General features: G+C 39.2%; 1 protein-coding gene across 1 annotated transcript in view; it reads left to right on the top strand.

Annotated features, from left to right (window-relative positions):
• The first annotated feature begins 1,436 nt into the window (after window positions 1-1,436).
• The window catches only part of rxfp1 (relaxin family peptide receptor 1), a 39,194-nt gene continuing 21,286 nt past the window's right edge, over window positions 1,437-19,344 (top strand). The window contains 3 exon segments of the mRNA XM_060885864.1: window positions 1,437-1,490; window positions 8,384-8,533; window positions 18,305-18,388. Coding sequence (XP_060741847.1) covers window positions 1,448-1,490; window positions 8,384-8,533; window positions 18,305-18,388 — 277 coding nt within the window. The 5' untranslated portion in view covers window positions 1,437-1,447.

Genomic DNA, 19,344 nt, shown 5'->3' with positions numbered 1-19,344 from the left:
CTGATTTGACTGAGTATGTCTGAGATGGATGTCCTTTTAAAGCTCTGCTAGAGTGTCCATTGGGATCTTGGTGACTTAACTAAGGACCATTTTAACCCAGTTACTGAGTTTGGCCAGACAGCCAGCTTTAGGAAAAGTATTTGTGGTTTCAAACGTCTTCCATTTGAGCATTTAGAGTTTTCAAATTGTCTTTATATCGTTTCTCTTGCAAAAATTTAATTGTGGTGGTCAACAGAGATGTTCTTGGAACATCGTTTCTGTTCGTTTCTGTTCAGACTTGCACTGTGGATTGTGGGATCTTGACACATAGGAATGTGCATTTCTAAATAATGTCCAAACATTGGCATTTTAAAGGCATTTCAAGATAATCATAGCAAATAAGAGTTACCTTTGTGCCTCAATTTGTTCTTTATTATTAAATATATACTTATCATTATAGAGTTGTGTTAGTAATTCAATTTATTCATATGAAATTAAATCAATTACAGTCTGCAGAAACCTAAAAGTCTGCAGAAACACCCATGGACACACTGTTTATTGTGTGTTATAAGTGGCGAACATTTCACGAGGTAAAAGAAGCACTTCCTGAGAGCAAAGCACAAAAAAAAATCTAAACTTACCGTTTTAATGGAATTAAACTTGGAAATGTGCTGAGGTTGCATTTTTCAGACACAAAAACAAAACATTAATGCAATTGTTTACATGTTTTGTTATTTGTACTTCCAGTAATCCTGTAGATCACTCATGATCCTGCTGCTCTGGAACCCTTGTACTGTAACTATGTAAAATGTATTAATATTTTCCCTTAAACAGATTAAAGTTACAAATACACAAAATGTGGTTAACTAACATCCGCACTAACTGGTATAAAGGCATCTCTCTCTCTCTCTCTCTCTCTCTCTCTCTCTCTCTCTCTCTCCCTCCCTCTCACTCTCTCTCTCTCTCTCCCTCCCTCCCTCTCTCTTCCTCTGTGTGTGTGTAAGTGTAAGTGTGCTTGTGTGCGTGTGTGTGCGCGCGCATGTGAGTGTGTGTGTGCGCATGTGAGTGTGTGTGTGAATGTGTGTGCGCGCGTGTGAGTGTGTGTGTGTGTGTGTGTGTGTGCGTGTGTGTGTGTGCGCTTGTGTGTGTGTGAGTGTGTGCGTGTGAGTGTGTGTGCGTGCGTGGGTGTGTGTGTGTGTGTGTGTGGTCGGCGCGCGCCTTTGGTGCCGCGCCACTGTCATCCCTTCGCGCCTTTACACGCGTCTCCTCAGCTCCTATCCTTTCCTCCGCCTGGTTACGCACGCGTTACGATTTCACCGTTATTACTGTTTTTATCATCATCATCATCACCTTCCTCACTAGTAACGGACTAACCCTCAGACCTCAGACCTATCATCACCACTCAGCACTTCTCACATTCGGACCTTTCTCCTTTTCTCCAGTTCTCATCACGTCTGCAGCTTCCAGCATGCGCATCTGCGTCCTCAGCGCGCTCTTCTGCGGTGTCTCAGGTAAGATCACCTCTAATCCAACCCTCTTAACTACTCCCTATTCGCTGTACTCAATTCCTCAACAAACTTCTCCAACTCTTTCCTTTTGTTATTGGGTCGCAGCAGGATCCGTCCGTGTCTAATAATAACAAGGTCTTGGTTTTATTGCGCTTTAGAATTATTCTATACACTTGGAAAGAAAGCTTACTTTTTAAGTTCATACTTAGTGCTATAAGAGAAGCTTTTGTTTAAAAGTCCATATATATGGAGACTTTTTTAAGCACTCTATATGAAGACCATTGTGAAATCTTTTCACCGCAACCTGTGTGATGTTTAACCGTGATGAATTCTTAATGATGATGAATTACAGATTAGATGAACCTAAATTTATGCTCACAAGTTATCCAGCCAAGCCACGTGTCACTAAACCTTACATATCGCACACCTTTGTACCTTAGCTTTAACCTAGAACGCTGCAAGTAGTCTAGATTTTCTTTACTCTGAGAAATCAGAATCAAATTATGAACTGTTTACTACTCATAAAGTTTAAACTTGACCGTCTTTCAAGTTCATATAAAATCCAGGTGATATACTGTACCCTTCCTTGTCACTTTGTGTGTCCTTTGTATGTATTGGTTCTCCAGAAAGGTGTATCTTGTTAGGTTTTCTGTAAAAATCAATTTGTGGTTCATTTATGTACCTTAAATCATTTCTAAAATTAGAGACTCTCCACATTACTGTGTGAAATATAGATATTAAAGGTACAGTACAGGTTTCCCTGAGCATACCACTCTAGCATGAACAAAAAAATAGTCTATACTGTTGTTTCTTCTGAAATTCAGCCTAAACCTGTAGTAATAAACTAAAGGTACAAATCAGTACCTTTCCTTGTCATTGTGGTGTTGTGGTAATTGCAGTCCATTGATATTCGTGATGTGACGTGACATACGGCTAAGTACGGTGACCCATACTCAGAATTCGTTCTCTGCGTTTAACCCATCCAAAGTGCACACACACAGCAGTGAACACACACACACCGTGAACACACACCCGGAGCAGTGGGAGCCATTTATGCTGCGGCGCCCGGGGAGCAGTTGTGGGGGTTCGGTGCCTTGCTCAAGGGCACCTCAGTCGTGGTATTGCCGGCCCGAGACTCGAACCCACAACCTTAGGGTTAGGAGTCAAACTCTTTAACCATGAGGCTACGACTTCCCTTTAATATACTTTTTTAAATGTACACTTTATCTGCATAGTGTATATCATGTAAAAGATAGATATTAAATGTCCGTAGCATTAATCTATAATCTATAATAGAGACAACAACTCCAGAGACAACAAAAATACAGCTCATGATTATTTTTTTTTCTGATAGGACAACAGAATAAAGGTTGTATCTAAAATTAGACTTAAGTATGTACTGTACAATATTTTCTAATAAAAGATAAATTTAAAAATAAAACAAAGTTTTCTAATAAAAGATTCTGAAGGTGCTTAATGGTGCCGCAGCAGCAACAAAGATTAAGTACCTTGGTTTCTGAGGTGTATTTTTTCAAGGACATTCTGATTACAGTTAAAGAGATAGAAAAACAGATAGAAAAACCTAGTGGATTGAATAAACAGATACAAACCCAAAACTAAAACAATTACAAAAAGCTTTTCAGTGGTTCTTAGTTTAGGATCCTTTTAAGGGTTTTTGTCTTTGTAAAATGATTGTATGAGAACTCTCTTTAAAATGAGTGCACAAAGTTATTATTATTTCTTATAGTAAGCAGTAGATTTGCACTGCATTTGCATTGACAACAGATTCTCCTTTCCCTTAAATTCACTGGGTATTTATTGTCTTGTGTACTTATTTTCCTGTTTTGTATTTGCTATTTTATATGATGTATTTTATATATTTTGTAAAATGCATTTTTTTTTTCATTGTACACAAGCTATATTTAGGAATGAGTAAAAAATAAATAAATAAAAAAACAAAAAACCTTCAATTCAATCCGAATCATATTTAATTATATAGCAATGTACATTGTCTCAAAGCAGCTTTAAGAAACACAATACAAACAGTTTTATTATTATACAAAGATTAATATTATACAAAGATTCAAGATTAATATTAGACTTATATTTAAATGTGTTTGTATTTATCTCTAATGAACGAGTCTGAGGTGACTGAGGTGACTGTGGTGAGGAAAAACTCCCTTAGATGGAAGAGGAAGAAACCTTGAGAGGAACCAGACTCAAAAGTGAACCTCATCCTCATTTGGTTGACACTGGAGGGTGTGATTATAAACTGCATCTATAAGGACAGCATCTTAGACTCTGCATCCACTAAGACACCGTGCCCCTATTGAGATATTTTATTTATAAAATTTCTCAATAGGGGCACGGTGGCTTAGTGGATAGCACGTTCGCCTCACACCTCCAGGGTTGGGGGTTCGATGGCATGTTTTCCCCGTGCCTCGGGGGTTTCCTCCGTGTACTCTGGTGTCCTCCCCCGGTCCAAAGACATGCATGGTAGGTTGATTGGCATCTCTGGAAAATTGTCCGTAGTGTTTGAGTGCGTGAGTGAATGAGAGTGTGTGTGTGTGCCCTGCGATGGGTTGGCACTCCGTCCAGGGTGTATCCTGCCTTGATGCCCGATGACGCCTGAGATAGGCACAGGCTCCCTGTGATCCGAGGTAGTTCGGATAAGCGGTAGAAAATGAATGAATGAATGGAAGAGTTGGTGATTTAATAATAATGCGACTCCATCCAACTCATCCCATCCAACCCTAGCAATGCCCCTTTGTGGTGCACCAAATATTGGCTTGCAGCACCAATAAAAGTTTTGGTGAGAGGAAACATTTATCTGATATACTCTTATCATTCTCCCATGGCTTTGGTAATCGTGTAAGCAATCCACAAACAGATTTAGATTTTGGAGATCTACCAACCAGGCAACAAACATTATTGCAGATAAGAAGCATAAGCTTGTACCTTCATTCTTCTCAATATCTCAACATCTTCTGCTCATGGTGATTGTCTTGCATGTCTTGTCATGCTTCAAGCTTTATTTCTCCATTTTTTTTTTTGGAAAGTTTATGGTGAATACCTGCTGTCATGGAAACCAGGCATTTCTTAATCTTATACGGATGCTAACAGATTATTATTCATGTTTGAGCCATTGAGCTGTATATTTTCAGCATTAACTCTTCAAAGTGCTGAGAAACGAAAGATCCTGAACGTAGCAGAAGGCTGGTTCTTGGTTCAGTACTACATTTACATTACCAGGTTGAAGTGACACAAATCCAATTTTCTGCCTTAAGGTGACAAAAAAAATCGGATTATTTTCAAGCGTGTGTGGATACAAAGCTCCGATCTCTTTGTACATTCATACATTCATTCATCTTCTACCGCTTATCCGAACTACCTCGGGTCACTGGGAGCCTGTGCTCAGGCATCATCGGGCATCAAGGCAGGATACACCCTGGACGGAGTGCCAACCCATCGCAGGGCACACACACACTCTCATTCACTCACACAATCACACAGTACGGATAATTTACCAGAGATGCCAATCAACCTATCATGCATGTCTTTGGACCGGGGGAGGAAACCGGAGTACCCGGAGGAAACCCCCGAGGCACGGGGAGAACATGCAAACTCCACACACACAAGGTGGAGGCGGGAATCGAACCCCCAACCCTGGAGGTGTGAGGCGAACGTACTAACCACTAAGCCACCGTGCCCCACTCTTTGTACATATTTGTTTTTATTTATTTCCCATAGAGTTTTTCTATCACTGCTCTGTAGGTTGATGGTAAATTTCATAAATCGTTATATCTGAATAAACCTTTATACTGTATTAGTTTAATTCATACAGCAACATTGGTTAAATCTCTGGTTCATCTGTGAAAGCGAGTCCCGTACAGGGCATTCAAATGACAAAAGTGCTTATAGAACATAAGAAATCTAGTACAAACACTTATAATATTATACAAAAGTTCAAGATTAATATTAGACTTCTATTTAAATGTGTTTGTATTTATCCCTAATGAACAAGTCTGAGGTGACTGAGGTGACTGTGGTGAGGAAAAACTCCCTTAGATGGAAGAGGAAGAAACCTTGAGAGGAACCAGACTCAAAAGTGAACCTCATCCTCATTTGGGTGACACTGGAGGGTGTGATTATAAACTGTTATAAACACCAGAGGGTGTCCTTTCTATAGTCATATACAGCCTGATGATCGTGTATTGATGAGGAGGTTGTTGTCCTTAAAGACCACATGAAATTGGCATCTTTGCATGTCTAAAATCCTCATGAAGCGGAATCCAACTGGAGATGGTACATCACTAGATGCCTCAGGATCCTCACAGAGTTGATACCTCGTCTCACCGAAGGTCCGAAATCTTCATGAAGCGGAACACAACTGGAGTAGTAGCCAGCATTATAATAACTCTGAAGATAGCTACTACTGTACCTGAATGCTAATAGCTAACAATTACAATAGAAGTGCTGTGATGAATATAATGAAGTGTAGATAGACAGCAGCAAATAGATTACAGTAATGGGAGAAAGACTTTTTCTGGAGATGTAGAAACTATTAGATGAAACAAACCAGACTTGAATCCACGAAGAAACATCACCTTCCTATCAGAGTTGCAGAGATGCAGAGCTCCAGTTCCATCCGTCGTAACACACTTCAATCATCACACCACCCCCGTGACTTTTCACCCAACCCTTAAACTGTGCACTTTTATGTTTTGCATTTTTCTTCTGGCATATGATTACTCACATTCCTCCCACGTTCTCACAAATAAGAACAGTCGAAGAACAAATCTCATCCTTCATCTGCTTTCATGAAGACCTTTCTTCAAGCTGACAAGATTATGTGTATGACGTGTGCTGTAATGCTCCAGAGTTGTGCATGTATGAATTTTAATGTATAACCCGTATGCACTGCATAACAAATAAAAAAAGTGCATCTAAAGATAGGAGATAAGAGTGTAGAGATTTTTTATATGGTTCTGTCACGGTCACTGGAATTCAGTACAACCGTGACCAGGATAAAAAGATTCTGAAGATCGATGAACGAATCGAGCTTTCACAGGAAAGTGGCTGCAAATTACTGCAAACAAATCTGTTTGATTTGGGAAAACTAGGTGTATTGAATTTATGGACAAGACTTTAAATTAATTAAGAAAAGAATTTATGCTTGGTTCATGAATTAGAGGATTTTTAATGGCGTGTAAAACTCTCCTTTTTATATTACAGTTTTATTTGCAGCCTGAACAGGATACGATACGATACGACATGATACGATACGATACGATACGATACGATACGACATGATACGATACGATACGACACGATACGACACGATACGATACGATACAATACGATACGATACAATACGATACGACACGATACGATACGACACGACACGATACGATACGATACAATACGATACGACATGATACGATACGATACGACATGATACAATACGATACGATACGACATGATACGATACGATACGACATGATACAATACGATACGATACGACATGATACGATACGATACGACATGATACGATACGATACGACATGATACAATACGATACGATACGACATGATACGATACGATACGACATGATACGATACGATACGATACGACACGACACGATACAATATGATACGATACGATACGATACGACACGATACGATACGATGTGATAAACCACAGAATAGTTATATAAAGAATATTAAAGCTGATTGTATGTTTCTTTGCTATTAATTACAGCATGATATAAATGTAGCATAAAAGCATAAGACATAAAATGGTACATGGTCATCTTGTAAAACCCATTAAATGCAACTGAATTCTGGAAAATACCCCAAAAATTGAATGAAGTAAATTCAACCAGCTTCTGTTTTTTAAGTGTACGTATGGTGGAAAAATTATCTAGCTGTGAAGCACGGGGGTGTTGGCATTGTTTTTTTTTCAAAATCTTTAGAAATTAGACACCATGAAGCAACACATTATACTGACACAATGAAGACATCAGTCAGAAGGTTAAAGCTTGGTTTCAGCTGGGTCTCTACAGTAGTACAATGATCCTAAAGTATACTCCTAATGTATTGGAAACTACTCGAGAATTTAAAATAATAATCAAGAATTAAAGAAATAAATCCTAAAAAATAATGATCCTAAAGTAATGATCCTACGTATATATATATATATGTGTGTGTATATATATGTGTCAGAGTGCAGGGTCAGCCATGAGCAGATACACCAAACAAGTATAGCACCATCATTTGTTGTGTCTGTGTGTGTGTGTGTGTGTGTGTGTGTGTGTGTCATGCTATAGTTAACTATAGTTAATTAAACATTCACTCATACATGCATCTGTATTACACACACACAAACACACACAAACAAACAAACACACACACACACACACACACACAACAAATGATGGTGCTGTAACTGTTTGGTGTATCTACTCATGGCTGACCCTGCGCTCTGAACCTGTTCCTAACAAGCCAAGATGTGTGAAGAAAAGAATTTGTCTTAGTGTCCTTGACATTTTCTTTTTTTTTTTTTTTTTGCTTTTCGTCTTTTTTTTGTGAAAAAACATATTTTAAAAAACTGTGGTTACAGTTAGAGCAATTTTCTGATGTAGCCTAGTATTTATGAGCGGCATTGATATTTATGCCAACGAATGTCCTCATAATTGTGTGTGTTTGTGTGTGCATATGTGTGTGTGTGTGTGTGTGTGTACAGTACACAGTGCATCAGTGCAAATTTTGTTTTGATTTTATTACAAATGCTAATAGAGTTTGTAGTAGTTTAATCAATTAGTAGACATGAGTAAATCTTTCTCTCTCTCTCTCTCTCTCTCTCTCTCTCTCTCTCTCTCCCCCCCCTCTCTGCAGTGGCTTTGACCGTGTTAAATGTGTCAGAAGAGCAGGATCCGTGTCCTCTTGGTTATTTTCCCTGTGGGAATCTGAGCTTCTGCCTGCCGCAGCTGCTGCACTGTAACGGAGTTGATGACTGTGGAAACCAAGCAGACGAGGATAACTGTGGTGAGTTTTCAACGTTCTGCACCTGCCCCTTTATTGACTTTGATTTCTCCATCACAAATCCTCTAATCTGCCAATCCTACAATATCCTGATGTGTTTTTATCTTCATAAAATATCTTTATACTTTCTATTTCTATTCTATGACATCGATTGAGTTGCACTCGTTTCTTATGGATCAAATTGACGGATGGCAAAAACTTACTCACGACACAAAGACATCTTATTCTTTGAGAGTTGAAGCAGAAGTACAGATGATTCATGCGAGTAATTTGGTTATTTCTTAATGTCACGCTGACAGGATTTAATATTGTATTTAAAAGGTGATACTATTTTTGATTAGTGAGTGTTTAAATTTTCCAGTGTGAAATATTGTTCATGCATCAAAACGTTTATCCAGTTAATTGTCAATCAAATCAATTATTGTGGAAAATTAAGAAGTGCCCTTCTGCAATATGGTGTGTTTTGGATGGTGCTGGCTATCTGAAATTAAATAAATAAATAAATAAATAAATAAATAAATAAATAAATAGGACAAGCGGTTCTACCATTAGAGCTGAATAACCTGGATAAAACCTAGCAGGACATGTAGAATTACAGGGAATTGCCATGAATGGTGAGAGAATGATCTGTGAAACCTGGTGGAAGAATAATAAAAACTAATCACAATCCAGAAGGAAAATCTTTTCATATGGAACATTATAGAAATTCCAAACAGTAATAAAGGAGCTCACAATTCCGTCACGAATGCCATATGTTCATGGTCATATTTCATAATGCTACTGCTTGGTGTTACATAGTCACTTATGTAACTATGTAGGCAAAATGTATTTACAGCCGGAAAGCTAGACCTTCAAATAAATAATAGACAAATGCAAATAATATAATAATTATGCTTGCCATGTGTTTACAATATTCACAAATTACAAAGAAAAAACATAATGGTTTAGCTTAGACTAGTTATGGATTTGGTTACTGGTTGACTGATGCAGCTCCAAGCACCGGAGACGACATGTTCAGGTTTGAAACTTTTTTTTTACTATGCTTGCAGTATTTCAGTAATAAATAAACAAACAAACAAATAAATAAATAACAGACATGTATTATTAATTATTCGTTATTTAACAGTTCTCCTCCTGATCACCAGAGGGCACCACCACATGATTTCTGTTCTTTTTCACATTTTCTGTCTGAACACTTTAAACAGCACCTAGACCTGTCACTAAACACAAAGTTCTGAGCAGTGATTATTCTGGAAAGACTTCTGTGTATGAGGTTTTTGTCATGTTTCTTGCCTGTTTGCCTAGACTTCGATGTTCTGAAGCTATTTCTGATATCTGGTTTTGATCTTTGCTTGTCTCCTTGACTGCTCTGGAATATGGATTTGTTTGCACTAAGTGTGCTTTTGTGCCTTCTTGTTGTTGTTTTTTTTTTTTGGACTCTGGACTGTGTTTTCTCTTTGCACATAGATTCCTATTCCATTTCTTGCTCTCCCTTGTTACAGAAGGCTTCACCTGACAAAATGCATCTACAGTAGCTAGAGTGACCGAACTCCAACTTGCAATGTTTCCCAAGGAAATCTGTAGGATGACTATAAACAGTGAATCTCAACAAATCTTCACAGGTCAGAGGTTTAAATAGCCATAAACACACCAGAGTCATAAAGATACAGTACCTGTCCAACCATTCAGTCATTTCCACAATGACCTTGAGATTGTGGCAGTGACCTTTTAGCAGGTCCTACTAAAGCAACTACTCCAAAAGTGAAGATGAACATGTTCACCAGGCATTTTTGAAAAGATTGCTATAATATTGGGTATGTATAAAAAAACTCAACCAATGTTGAGTTAATTCCGTAAGTTAAATATTTACCAGAAACAGGGTAAAAAAAAAAGGACCCAGAGAAAAGTAGAAGCCATCACCAAATGGCCACAATCCGAGACTCTTGATGTTTCTCTTGGTGATTCTTGATGTTTGCTCTTTCCTATCAATGGTTTATCCAAGGGTTCAACATGGTAACAAGGTAAACCCAAAACTCTTATGTGAAACACAGAAAAATGACAAGATTTTGAAACCCTTAAGGGGAAGAAGGATTTCTCCACACCTACTGTTTCAGTAATCAACAGGAATGGAGCATATAACTGGTGCTGGCAGAGCACACCTAGGACTCACTGATCTGCTCATCCACTCATCAGATGCCCTTCCAAAGCATCCTGGGGTTCCAACCTCCTGTTATCCCCTGGTTTGGAGAAACCTTAAACATCCCTCTGGTAGATAATTGGATCAAGTCGAGTATAAAGCCTAGGAGATGGCACAATGTGGGCTAGAGATAACTGTTCAAATCCAGAAAAATCTCAAAACCAGACTGCCAGCATCACCCTCATCAACACCCAGACCGTTTAACATTTTGGGAAAATATATCACAAGTTTTATCATTTATCACTTTTATGAAAATACTCTTTGTTGAAGGTGTGTGTCCCATTACATCTGGCGTGAAAATAACACTGCATTTCAGAAAAAGAACATCATACCAACAGTAAAATACGATGGTGGTGGTAGTGTGATGGTCTGGGGCTGTTTTGCTGCTTCCGGACCTGAAGGACTTACTGTGATCAATGGAACCATGAATTCTGCTGTTTACTATAAAATCCTGAAGGACAATGTGCGGCCATCTGTTCGTGTCCTCAAGCTGAAGAGAACTTGGGTTCTGCAGCAGGACAATGATCCAAAACACACCAGCAAGTCCACCTCTGAATGGCAGATGAAAAACAAAATAAAGACTTTGGAGTGGCTCAGTGACACGAATCCTATTGAGATGCTGTGGCATGACCTTAAAAAGGCGGTTCATGCTCGAAAACCCTCCAATGTGGCTGAATTACAACAATTCTGCAAAGATGAGTGGACCAAAACTCCTCCACAGCGCTGTAACAGACTCATTACAAGTTATCACAAACGCTTGATTGCAGTTCAAGCGTTTGTGGCCCAACTAGTTATTAGGTTTAGGGGGCAAACACTTTTTCACAAAGGGCCATGTAGGTTTGGATTTTGTTTTCCCTTAATAATAAAAATCCTTCATTTAAAAACCGCATGTTGTTTACTTGTATTGTTTACAATTCTTTGATGATCTGAAACATTAAAATGTGACAAATGTGCTAAAATAAATCAGGAAGGGACAAACACTTTTTTATACCACTGTATATATTACAGTTGAATTTCGTCGCTGTCAGGCGGAATCCTCGTATCTCCAAAACCGTTATTTTTCAGGAAATTAAAAAACACGTACCTTATCTGCAGTGCACAGGGTTTAGTCCGCGTTACAGTGGATTGTCTTGCACTAAATTCCTGTCCTCAGACGAACACCAGAACTAGCGGGGGTCAAGATTTTTTTTTCTTTGAGCCCAGTGTTTTGAAGACATTTGCCTCAGAAGACGTGTTGATTCGTTGCGACTCTTCTTGAGGAGAAATATGCCGTGAAGCTCTCCCACGGAGTGAGGAAGAGGTGGACAGTTGAAGTGTCCAATGGAGTTATGAGATTTGCGCTCAAGCTATTTTCAAGACTTTAGATTGGTTAATAACTTGTAAAAATAACAGACCCACGTGGGGACTGACCAATAGCATCGATATGTGAAAAAATATGAAATTGACCAAATTTGGACATGCGAGGTTTCCGCCCAACAGCGACGATATGTTACTTTGCATATCATAACTGAAGAGGTTGGGGTCAGAGAGAAGGGGCAGCTATGATTCAGCACCCTGGAGTATTCAGGGTTAAGCATTTTACTCAAACGTGGCAGCTTGGCAGTGTTTGAACCCTAACCTTACAATCAACAACCCAGCACCTTAACCACTTGGGCCACCATTGCCCTATGTAGTTGGTCTGCGATAAGGTGATGTGACAGAAAGGACTTTCTTTATATGTTGCACTGCATGATTCGTTTTCAAGGTTCCTTCATTCATCTTTAGTAAATGCCTGGTTAGGGTAATAGTACTTAAAATTAGGCTACAAGTTTGAAAAAGTTACAGGCAGGTACAAGCAATAATGAAAAAACAAGCAGCACATAATTTATTTTTTTTAAAAGTCTATTTGAGTGATATAGCTGAGGTTTGACAAATGACAAAACCAAAATTTATACCCAATGCCAAAAACCTCTAGTATAGGCCACGCCCATTTTGGGTTTAATTTTGACTGCAAATATACACTCACCGGCCACTTTATTAGGTACACCTTACTAGTACCGGTGTGGTCTTCTGCTGCTGTAGCCCATCCGCCTCAAGGTTTGACGTGTTGTGCGTTCAGAGATGCTCTTCTGCATACCTCGGTTGTAACGAGTGGTTATTTGAGTTACTGTTGCCTTTCTATCAGCTCGAACCAGTCTGGTCATTCTGACCTCTGGCATCAACAAGGCATTTGCGCCCACAGAACTGCCCTCACTGAATATTTTCTCTTTTTTGAACCATTCTCTGTAAACCCTAGAGATGGTTGTGCGTGAAAATCCCAGTAGATCAACAGTTTCTGAAATACTCAGACCAGCCCGTCTGGCACCAACAACCATGCCACGTTCAAAGTCACTTAAATCACCTTTCTTCTCCATTCTGAAGCTTGGTTTGAACTGCAGCAGATCGTCTTGACCATGTCTACATGCATAAATGCATTGAGTTGCTGCCATGTGATTGGCTGATTAGAAATTTGACGAGCGGTTGGACAGATCAGTTGGGCAGTTGGACCTAATAAAGTGCGAGCACTTTACCTAATAAAGCGAGCAGTTGGACCTAATAAAGTGGCCGGTGAGTGTATAAAGCACTGAACAGGAACAGACACGGATAGTAGGCATTATGTTAAAAACTCAAATTTAAACATGGGTACATTGAAAGTAAAGACATTTGTAGACATTTTGCCCTTTGAAAAAGAAGCCCTTCTGATTTTGAGCTGAGTTTTTAAAATTTAAAGTGATATGAGAGTCTCTAAAGAAGGTTCACAAACGAGGTGCTGTTTTGCAGCAGGAAAGGCAGATGAGTTGTTTACAGCATCTTTAGCCTAAGGTTGGAGACAGACTCGATCAATCAGGGCAAATTCTTGCAGATTTATATTTTTGAATAGTTGAAAGGGCCAAGGGGGCACGGTGGCTTAGTAGTTAGCACGTTCGCCTCACACCTCCAGGGTTGGGGGTTTGATTCCAGCCTCCGCCTTGTGTGTGTGGAGTTTGCATGTTCTCCCCGTGCCTCGGGGGTTTCCTCCGGGTACTCCGGTTTCCTCCCCCGGTCCAAAGACATGCATGGTAGGTTGATTGGCATCTCTGGAAAATTGTCCGTAGTGTGTGAGTGAATGAGAGTGTGTGTGCCCTGTGATGGGTTGGCACTCCGTCCAGGGTGTATCCTGCCTTGATGCCCAATGACGCCTGAGATAGTTCGGATAAGAGGTAGAAAAAGCAACGCACTCTTCACTCTACTAGAATCACAACCAGCACAATCTTACCTTCATACTTTTTTTTCTAAGTGGTACACAGAAAAATTACGGCATCTTCTAAACTGCCACTTAGTCACAAATTGGAGTTTTTGTATTTTGGTCTTGACATTGGAGAAAAGTGTTGCATTCCTTACACATTTATTTCCTTTTTATTTACAAACGGTAAAAGATAGAAGCTTCACATGAGTCTCTTTGAATTGTTAAAATTTATCTTGTTTATTCATTCACTCTCAAGAAAGGCTCAGATTCATCCAGTTTGGTATCTATCTTCCATAAAAAAGACAGTATATTTGAACTGATTGCATCAGGAAAGGGAAAAGGACGATGGGATAATATTATATCATTATATGTTTTATCATTACAACATAAATAAACTGTCTAACTGTGGATGGCTGACCAGTATACAAACAATATGTCCAAACAGTTTGCGGACACCTGATTATGAAACCCATATGTGCTTGATGGACATCCTGTTCCGGATTTAGTCCGTTTCTACTGTTAGAATTGTCTTCAGTGTCCTGAAAAAGCTTTCCACTATATGTTGGAGTGTTGCCATGGTGATTTGAGATCATTTAGCTATAAAAGCATTAGCGAGGTCTGGTGAGGAGGTCTGGCGTGCAGTCGGCATTCCAGTTCATCCAAGAGCTGTTCGTAAGGAATCAGGGCTCTGTGGAGGTCTCTCAAGTTCCTCCAATTCAGCCTTAACGCATGCACCGTGTCTTCAATTCTTCATCGCTTTGTACATACATGTTTGGACCTATTGGATCCAGTGAATGGTACCAGAAGCCTACAAAGGTATACAAGGATATCCTTCATGATTGTATACAATAAACATTGAAAGTAAAAGCTAATTACCTATCATTGGCTTTTCCAGATGAATTGCTGAGTGTTTATTGAGGTAGCTTCCTTATGCAAGCCTTTATTATCAACATTTTTATTATATACATTACAGCGGAATTCTTTTATTTATATATCCCAACTGAGAAGGTTGAGGTCGGAGTGCAAGGGGAGCTATGATACAGCATCCCTGGAGCAGGGAGGTTTAAGGGTCTTGCTTGAGGGCCCAACAGTGTCAGGTTGGCAGTGCTTGGGGTTGAACCTCTTGAGGCTCTTGAGGCTCTCCGATCAACAACCCATACCCTTAACCACTTGAGCCACCACTGCCCCTACTTGGACACCCCCAACACCCATTTGGTCAGATCATGGTTCATGCTTCTTCTTTTTTTCTTGGTCCTGTCTTTTTCTAATTTTTTAAAACAGTCATAGAAGTATTGCCATTCAGATTTAATCCCTAAGTGAGTGTGGCTATTTTCACGCTATTTGGATATAGCATACCTGGAATAGCACCAGGTGTAAAAAATAAATCTCACCTATTTAAAGCCCTATTCGGACGGGATTAGTTTTACGTGGGGACGTGGGGGTAAAGTAATTATTACCAGAGCTTCTCGGTGAATTTAGTCTTGTCCGAATGTGCCATCTCGGTAATCATTACGGACAATGTCATTAAAGATTACGGCGACTTTTACCTTTTGTAAAAAGGTCCGGAAAAATGACCTCAGGTAATACTAATCCCGTCTGAATAGACCCGCTGTAAATATGTACGGTAAAATTCCGTCATTTCCTGTTTAAAAATAGTTTTTGGTGCATTTTGCAAGCATGGAGGCGCCATGTTGTCTGTTTGCGCACGTGATAACAGGAAGCAACGTCATACGCACATGACGACAAGGAGGTTACTGTGGTGCGTAAAGCGAGTTACCCCTCCCACTTCTGCTAGTTTTACTGAGATGTCTTGTCCCGTGCGAATTGGCCAATTAATATTACAGACGTCCTGAGGTAAAATTTTATTACTCCACGTCCCCACGTAAAACTAATCCCGTCCGAATAGGGTTTAATAAGTCTGATATTACCGATAGCTGACTAAATTGCTATTTATTTAAGAGGATAGAGACCAAGTGAGGTTTTGAGCTAGCTCTTTTATCTTAACACTAGACTTTTGTTTATATCACAGACATCTGAAACTTAGGACCTGGTCAATCCTCTACAATTTTCTTGGAGAGTGGAGCAGATTGTGTTTACCAAATAGAATTATAATCACATCTGACAGGCATACCGCTGTAGACTGGGGTGATTAATTGAAGATGTCATTTCTTTTGCTTTGTTTATGGATATCTCTGTATCCCATCTGTAAGCTTGTACATCTTAATTAAGCTTATTTTAAGACTGGGATTAACAAGGAAATTGGCTATTTATATCAAGTTATTTTGTGGAAGAAAAAAACTTTCAGATTTTTGACTTTGGTATGGAGTTTGGATTGTGTTTGGTCAAAGATTCAAGTCATATTTGTGAAATGAAATCTGGAAGGTATTGTGGAAAATTACCGTCTGGGATGTAAAAATATGCATTTCCACATTGAGCGCCTTGCATTTGTTATGTGAGACTTCAATGCACATAACAAAAAAGTTCACAGTATGGAAAATACCATTGTTTCGTGGAATTTTTTGTTAAAATAAATTATTATTAGCAGTAAAATCAGGTGTATTTGTTGTCAGAGCAATACACATACAGTGGTGCAGGAGCTGGACTGTGTGATTACTTGTTTTAATGCCATGAATGTGTGAGTATGATGATTCACACGTGTAAGTGGAGTGTTTCACAGAATTTACCAATTTTTTTTTTTTTTTTTGTGAAAAGAAATGAAGGAAGAAATGAACAGAAGAAATGATTCTTACTTCATAACTGTAGGGTCTGTTGTGCAACTGAACTAAATTTATTATAGAGATGTCTTTTTCATGGGGGTTCGATTCCCGCCTCCACCTTGTGTGTGTGGAGTTTGCATGTTCTCCCCGTGCCTCGGGGGTTTCCTCCGGGTACTCCGGTTTCCTCCCATGGTCCAAAGACATACATGGTAGGTTGATTGGCATCTCTGGAAAAATTGTCCATAGTGTGTGATTGCGTGAGTGAATGAGAGTATGTGTGTGTGTGTGTGTGTGTGTGTGTGTGCCCTGCGATGGGTTGGCACTCTGTCCAGGGTGTATCCTGCCTTGATGCCCGATGACGCCTGAGATAGGTACAGGCTCCCCGTGACCCGAGGTAGTTCGGATAAGCGGTAGAAAATGAATGAATGAATGAATGTCTTTTTCACACCAGGATACTTTAGGAACACCGGAACAAATTACCTTGCGTGCCGATCCAATCGAATAACCCGGATTAAAGCTCCACCTTTCATTTGGATAGATGATTGCTACGTTTATGGCATTTGGAAAACATATTTATCCAGAACAATACACAACAAAGGCTTAATGGCCTTGTTTAAGGGCCCAGTAATAGTTCCTTTGTTGGACTTGGGGTTCAAAATCATGACCTTCCAATCAGTGGTCAAATATCTTAACCACTAAACTACCACATTAACCAAATGAAAGTATTGGTAAAGTCATTTTTATGTAGCTCTACATTCTGTTAATGTACTTAGTCATTAATTCTGTGTTGTGTTATTTTTTTTATGTAGCTCTGCGTCCAGTGGGTTTAGCACAAAGGTTATTGGCTGTTAGCTGAAATGACATTGAAAGCCTCACATCCCTGCAGTACCTGATAGCTTTGTCATTGTTCGACAGGCTTCTTAAGTGATGTTGTCGAACGTGTAATGCATTAAACACAGACTTTCATGGCATATTAGCTGACAGACATTTGTGAGTAATCGAATTGTTAAAATGGTTGATCAGGATTCAGGTCCAAAGGTTGAAGAGTGCTCGAATCAGTGAAAACTCATTCTAGTTATTCACACTACTGCCTATTGCTTTCTAATAACATCACTAGAGATTGATTGATGAGGCAGGATTGGGAAGAGTGGATGTTTTGACAGATTTATTTGTTGGGGGTGGCAGAAGTGCAAAGTCAGGGAAAAGTCGCTGCCGCAGACGTCTCTCCTATTGGCATGCTGATTGGTTCGTTTTCTTTTCAATTGATGCTTTAGGCTGTGATGAAAAAAACAATAGTTTTTATTGCAAGAAACTGCAGCGAATGTTGAGAAACACGTATTAGTCAATGCGATTCTGGAACAACATGCTCCATTTATCACTCAGTAGACGGTGCAAAATAATTACCAGGACCCCACAAATTGTTTTTCAGCAGCGTAGGTTCCAAATTCAGCTTCTCCAACATAGAGGTGATGTAAAAAGTCAGAGTTAAATGTGAATAGAGAGAACGTGTTGCTTAGGGAGGATGATACATCACGTCTGTGGGGCCTGAAAATCTATTTCTCTCACTGAGCAAATTTGAGTATCGTTGTTGACTCATCACTGCATCATTTTTTCAGGAGACAACAATGGCTGGCCTCATTTGTTTGACAAATACTTTGGGATGCCCAGTAAAGACGCTGGAACCAAATCATCTGCGTGTCGTGAGTAAAGATGCAGAATTCAATGTCCTGAAACTGAAGTGATTATAAATGCTGTTTCTATCTATCTATCTATCTATCTATCTATCTATCTATCTATCTATCTATCTATCTATCTATCTATCTATCTATCTATCTATCTATATAAATATCTATCTATCTATCTATCTATCTGTCTGTCTGTCTGTCTGTCTGTCTTTTTGTTTGTCTATCTATCCATCCAGCTATCAATCCATCCATCCTTCTTTCCAACATTAAAACAGGTGACTGGTGAAATGAATAACATTAACTGTCTCGTTACAGTGGCATCTGATTAGAGTTGGGATTTATTATGCATAAGTGAAGTCATTTCTCAGCCAAACAGTCAGGGTGATGTGCAAGTGTCAGGATTTGACTGACATTAGCTAGATGGGTTAGACCACACACAGACAGACAGACAGACAGACAGATAGATCAGTGAATTAACTGCTTATATTTATTTCATTCATACAACTGAGCAGCTGATGCTTAGGAGCCTTACTCAAAAACCCAGCAGTTGTAGGTTGGTGGTGTTGGGATTTGATCCTATGACCTTCTAATGACTAACCTCTTAAGCATCTAGCTGTCACTGCTATCTTCAGTAAGTGGGCACTAATGCAGTTTGAGGGCAACAGTGCAGAGCCTCAAATACACATTGTGGTCTATTTAGTATAATTCTGAATAAGTGTGATGCATCGACCTTTTCTGTTGTTCTTACAGTCGACTTTTTTCCACTACCAGTCTTCTGAAAGCTATATTTATTTTAATAACAGGACTTTCTGGAGTTCGAAGTGCTAGAAATTGAGTGTTATATCGTTATTACAGCTTTTACACTCAGACAGCTCATTTTTACTTATCTTTCAGTTTTCTTCTTGACTGTCCAGACGCTTATTTAGGTTCATAAAATTTCCATTAAACTGTAAGCTTAGAGATGTTTAAAC

The sequence above is a fragment of the Tachysurus vachellii genome, chromosome 13 (assembly GCF_030014155.1).
Source record: "Tachysurus vachellii isolate PV-2020 chromosome 13, HZAU_Pvac_v1, whole genome shotgun sequence".
Classification (NCBI taxonomy): Eukaryota; Metazoa; Chordata; class Actinopteri; order Siluriformes; family Bagridae; genus Tachysurus; species Tachysurus vachellii.
The sequence above is the reverse complement of the archived record's forward strand: the minus strand, read 5'-3'. Positions and strand labels throughout refer to the sequence as shown.